At 46.8% G+C, this 6,000-nt stretch overlaps 1 protein-coding gene across 1 annotated transcript in view; it reads right to left on the bottom strand.

Moving 5' to 3' along the window:
* Positions 1-2,359: 2,359 nt before the first annotated feature.
* LOC149441677 (uncharacterized) overlaps positions 2,360-6,000 on the bottom strand; it is a 97,003-nt gene continuing 93,362 nt past the window's right edge. The window contains 1 exon segment of the mRNA XM_089657059.1: positions 2,360-2,905. Coding sequence (XP_089513185.1) covers positions 2,360-2,905 — 546 coding nt within the window.

Here is a 6,000-nt window from a genome sequence, read left to right as displayed (position 1 = left end):
ACACGTGGACACCGCTAGCAGCTAGCAGACACCTTTACCCTCCCAAACTTCTGCTCTACTTCTCACACGTGGACACTACTAGAGACACCTTTACCCTCCCCCACTTCCCATCTACTTCTCACACGTGGACACCGCTAGCAGCTAGCAGACACCTTTACCCTCCCAAACTTCTGCTCTACTTCTCACACGTGGACACTACTAGAGACACCTTTACCCTCCCCCACTTCTGCTCTACTTCTCACACATAGACACTACTAGCAGACACCTTTACCCTCCCCCACTTCCCCTCTACTTCTCACACGTGGACACCGCTAGCAGACACCTTTACCCTCCCCCACTTCCCATCTACTTCTCACACGTGGACACCGCTAGCAGACACCTTTACCCTCCCCCACTTCTGCTCTACTTCTCACACGTGGACACTACTAGAGACACCTTTACCCTCCCCCACTTCTGCTCTACTTCTCACACGTGGACACCGCTAGCAGACACCTCTACCCTCCCCCACTTCCGCTCTACTTCTCACACGTGGACACTACTAGCAGACACCTCTACCCTCCCCCACTTCCCCTCTACTTCTCACACGTGGACACTGCTAGAGACACCTTTACCCTCCCCCACTTCCGCTCTACTTCTCACACGTGGACACCGCTAGCAGACACCTTTACCCTCCCCCACTTCCCCTCTACTTCTCACTTGTGGACACCGCTAGCAGACACCTTTACCCTCCCCCACTTCCCCTCTACTTCTCACTTGTGGACACCACTAGCAGACACCTCTACCCTCCCCCACTTCCGCTCTACTTCTCACACGTGGACACTGCTAGCAGACACCTTTACCCTCCCCCACTTCCTCTCAGGTGGACACCTCTACCCAACTTCATCCAAGGAGATCCCATTACTCCATCTTCTCTGCAGATTTGACCCAGTCATGATCATCCCCTATACTCCAACTGTTGAAGGGCCCCATCTATAGCCGGCAGAAGATGAACTCTCCTTGATCTCCATATACTGAATATCCATCGGTAACTCAGAGATGCTCCCACTTTCCATTAGCCAATCCCTGCTCCTCATCCCTCCACACCCGCCCCATATACAGTCCAGGCGTGGCAGTCCCGGGAGTGCAGCTGTAGCTGTGTGAAGCCTGAATGTCCCAGTAGGAGGAGTTCTGCCCGCAGTGTGAGCTGCACTCCTGGAGGACCCTGTTCCAGTCTATGCTGCACCACCCCCAGCTTCATGATTGGCCTTCCTCTGCCTCATTGTCTGATATCAATTGTCCGTGTATTGCTACATGTTGGGGATTTCTGCTACAAATCTGAACTAGGAATAGAGAAAGGTAGAAAGGATGGCGCTCTACTGCCTGCTCTCTGTGCTTTCCATCCCCCATCAACCAATCACAATGTGTCCACAATCACCATGGAAATGATCAGATGAATGAAACGTTTGTCATAGACAGACCATCATGTGCCGATCATATACACAGACATTTGTATCACGGGAAACATACAAGAAGAAACATGTATGGAGAAAGACACGGGAAAGTCCCAATATGTGCATTCACCAATCACTCCTTCATTCCCGGTATACACACAATTCCATTGCTTCCATGTGTACACCATCAGTCACTCTTCTAGAATTGGGACATTTTATTACCACCCACCTCTTCAGTGATCCCCCACCATGCAAGTATTGTCCTCACCTACAACTGTGGGCCTAATGAGTGCTTGGAACATTTGTCCACAAAGTATCAATAATAGACCTCCAAGTGTTTGTGAAATCTCCCACCACAAATGTACTCAGCCAATCACAGGGCAGGATAAAGAGAAAACAGGAGGCGCAACACCTAGCACATTATCCAAGGTTTATTGTAAGGACTACAAAATAAAAACACTTCCAGACGAAGCATGTATCTAAAAAGCATGGATGGCCACAACGGCAGGTAAGGTGTCCTCACTGTCAGTGCGGTCAAATGGCTGACGCGTTTCGGAGACGAATCCCTTTCCTCAGAGCTGATGACCAACCTCTGATGCAGATGTGTAATGAATGGAAAGTGGGAGCCTTGCTGGAGATTCCTGAATCACAGGGCAGGACTCCATTTTTATTCTTCTCCTGTCATCAATGGCTAACCCGGTCACACACTTCATCCATGTCTTTGGGGACCTCTGATCTCCTTATGAACTGTTTCTTCCATGATGAAGATCAGCCATGGAGTATATCTGAGGTATATATCAGGGTGTGCTTCTTCCCCACATGAGGCTGGGATGTCCAGCAACATTCATCTAGAAGACATTTCCCACACTCAAGGCACTAATACACCTCCAGGGTTGTGTGGGACCCCTGATGTACAGGAAGACAGGACTTCAGTGAGAAACATTTCCCTCACTCAGGAAAGAAATACAGCTTCTCCTCGTGTGAGAGGTCTGATGTCTGGAAAGACGCGATTTCACTGAAAAACATTTCCCGCACTCAGGACAGGAATACGGCTTCTCCCCCGTGTGAGATCTCTGATGTATGGAAAGATAGGACTTCTGTGAAAAACATTTCCCGCACTCAGGACAGGAATACGGCTTCTCCCCCGTGTGAGATCTCTGATGTATGGAAAGATGGGACTTCTGTGAAAAACATTTCCCGCACTCAGGACAGGAATACGGCTTCTCCCCCGTGTGAGATCTCTGATGTATGGAAAGATCGGACTTCTGTGAAAAACATTTCCCACACTCAGGACAGGAATACGGCTTCTCCCCTGTATGAGATCTCTGATGTTTGTTAAGATTGGACTTGGCTAAAAAACATTTCCCACACTCAGGACAGGAATACGGTTTCTTCCCAGTATGAGTTCTCTGATGTTTATAAAGATGGGACTTCACTGAAAAACATTTCCCACAATCAGGACAGGAATATGGTTTCTCCCCCGTGTGAGATCTCTGATGTGTGTAAAGACTGGATATCTCTGAATAACATTTCCCACACTCAGAACAGGAATACGGCTTCTCACCTGTGTGAGACCTTTCATGTTTGACAAGATCTGTTTTTCGTGCAAAACATTTCCCGCACTCAGGACAAGAATATGGCTTCTCCCCCGTGTGCAATCTCTGATGTGTATAAAAATGGGACTTCCATGCAAAACGTTTCCCGCACTCAGGACAGGAATACGGCTTCTCCCCCGTGTGCAATCTCTGATGTGTGTAAAGATGAGACTTCCGTGCAAAACATTTCCTGCACTCAGGACAAGAATACGGCTTCTCCCCCGTGTGAAATTTCTGATGTCTGTAAAGAGTGGACTTCACTGAAAAACATTTCCCGCACTCCGAACAGGAATACGGTTTCTCCCCCGTGTGCAAACGCTGATGTGTGTAAAGATAGGACTTGTCTGAGAAACATTTCCCACACTCTGGACAGGAATATGGCTTTTCTCCTGTGTGAGATCTCTGGTGTGTGTAAAGATGAGACTTGGTTAAGAAACATTTCCCACACTCAGGACAGGAATGTGGCTTCTCCCCTGTGTGAGATCTCCGATGCATGTAAAGGCCGGAAATATGTGAAAAACATTTCCCACACTCTGGACAGGAATATGGCTTTACTCCTGTGTGAGATCTCTGATGTTTGTAAAGACTGGACTTTCGTGAAAAACATCTCCCGCACTCAGGGCAGGAATATGGCTTCTCGCTAGTGTGAGATCTCTGATGTGTGTCAAGATTGCACTTATGTGAAAAACATTTCCCGCACTCAGGACAGAAATATGGTTTCTCCCCTGTGTGAGATCTCTGATGTGAGTAAAGACTGAACTTCTGTGAAAAACTTTTCCCGCACTCAGGGCAGGAATATGGCTTCTCCCCCGTGTGAGATCGCTGATGTGTGTCAAGATTGCACTTATGTGAAAAACATTTCCCGCACACAGGACAGGAATATGGTTTTTCCCCCGTGTGAGATCTTTTATGAATATTTAGATGGGATTTAAAATGGAAACCCTTCCCACACTCAGTACAGGAGAATCTCTTCCCTGTTGGAAGGCCGGCCCGGTCCCGCACAGTCTGAGGTTCCTCAGGATACGAGGAATCCGATGGTCCATCTACACTGGGTGGTGCCGGATGGACATTGGAGGGAGCCGGGTTTTCTCCTGGACTATACTGTGTGATGTCCTCATCTTCTACTTTCCAGTCTGGAGACAAAGTGAGACAATCCTCGGAGGTTTTCCTCATCTCCAGGCCATGGACTAAAATACAAAGACAAAGAGGATTACTAGACAGGAGCTGATTGGTTCCCCCAAACCAGGACTCCACCCACATCAGGCAGCTTGGTCTCTGAGGAGCTTACAATTCCACCCTCAAGGGAACTAGGAAATGGCTCCTCTGACCTCCTACCAGGTCATTTCTTTATTCATGGACCTTAGTCAGAGAGTGAGGAAACAACCAGAACTGTCTTTTATAGGAGGGACAGTGATGAGGGGATTATAGGACGAGGGTCCCCACCCCCTCTATCACTCATCGCCATCTTCCCAACACAAGAAGTACTGCACTTCCTTATTTACTCCATGATTTAGTCATGAAGAACAGCGGGGCTGAGCCCCACCAGAGGTCAGAGAGTGAGGATGGGGGGAGAACAACCAAGATGGAGACTGGACTGATCCTGAAGACCACCATCATTGGGGTATTGACTCCTCCCTCATTATCACTTTCTGTTTAAGGGTCCAAAGTTGGAGGATGTTATCACCTTATTAACACCATGTAAAAGTCTGTGCTCCAATCACATCATCCGATATAAAATGTCCAGCTGGGAGGAAATGGGGGGAACAAAAGAGAATCCATATTATGTGTATATATAGCAGTGGGGGGAGGGGGGAGAGCAGAAGTCAGGAGGATGTAATGTACAACATAGAGTATATAGTGCAGGGGTCAGGAGTATGTAATGTACAACATAGAGTATATAGTGCAAAGGTCAGGAGTATGTAATGTACAACATAGAGTATATAGTGCAGGGGTCAGGAGTATGTAATGTACAACATAGAGTATATAGTGCAGGGGTCAGGAGTATGTAATGTACAACATAGAGAACATAGTGCAGGGGTCAGGAGGATGTAATGTACAACATAGAGTATATAGTGCAGGGGTCAGGAGTATGTAATGTACAAGAGTATATAGTGCAGGGGTCAGGAGTATGTAATGTACAACATAGCGTATATAGTGCAGGGGTCAGGAGTATGTAATGTACAACATAGAGTATATAGTGCAGGGGTCAGGAGTATGTAAAGTACAACAGAGTTTATAGTGCAGGGGCAGGAGTATGTAATGTACAACAGAGTATATAGGGCAGGAGTATGTAATGTACAACAGAGTATATAGTGCAGGGGCAAGAGTATGTAATGTACAACAGAGTTTATAGTGCAGGGGTCAGGAGTATGTAATGTACAACATAAAGTATATAGTGCAGGGGTCAGGAGTATGTAATGTACAACATACAGTATATAGTGCAGGGGTCAGGAGTATGTAATGTACAACATAGAGTATATAGTGCAGGGGTCAGGAGTATGTAATGTACAACATAGAGTATATAGTGCAGGGGTCAGGAGTGTGTAATGTACAACATAGAGTATTTAGTGCAGGGGTCAGGAGTATGTAATGTACAACATAGAGTATATAGTGCAGGGGTCAGGAGTATGTAATGTACAACATAGAGTATATAGTGCAGGGGTCAGGAGTATGTAATGTACAACATGGAGTATATAGTGCAGGGGTCAGGAGTATGTAATGTACAACATAGAGTATATAGTGCAGGGGTCAGGAGTATGTAATGTACAACATAGAGTATATAGTGCAGGGTCCGGAGTATGTAATGTACAACATAGAGTATATAGTGCAGGGGTCAGGAGTATGTAAAGATCGTATTCAGAGAGTAGTGGTTAATGATTCATACTCTGAATGGTCTAGGGGTGTCAGTGGTGTAGCCCAAGGCTCAGTGTTATTAGTGGGGTACCCAAGGGTTCAGTGTTATTAGTGGGGTACCC

The sequence above is a fragment of the Staurois parvus genome, unplaced genomic scaffold, assembly GCF_062004578.1.
Source record: "Staurois parvus isolate SC_StPar_1 unplaced genomic scaffold, SC_StPar_1.0 ptg000960l, whole genome shotgun sequence".
In the NCBI taxonomy this organism is placed as follows: Eukaryota; Metazoa; Chordata; class Amphibia; order Anura; family Ranidae; genus Staurois; species Staurois parvus.
The sequence above is the reverse complement of the archived record's forward strand: the minus strand, read 5'-3'. Positions and strand labels throughout refer to the sequence as shown.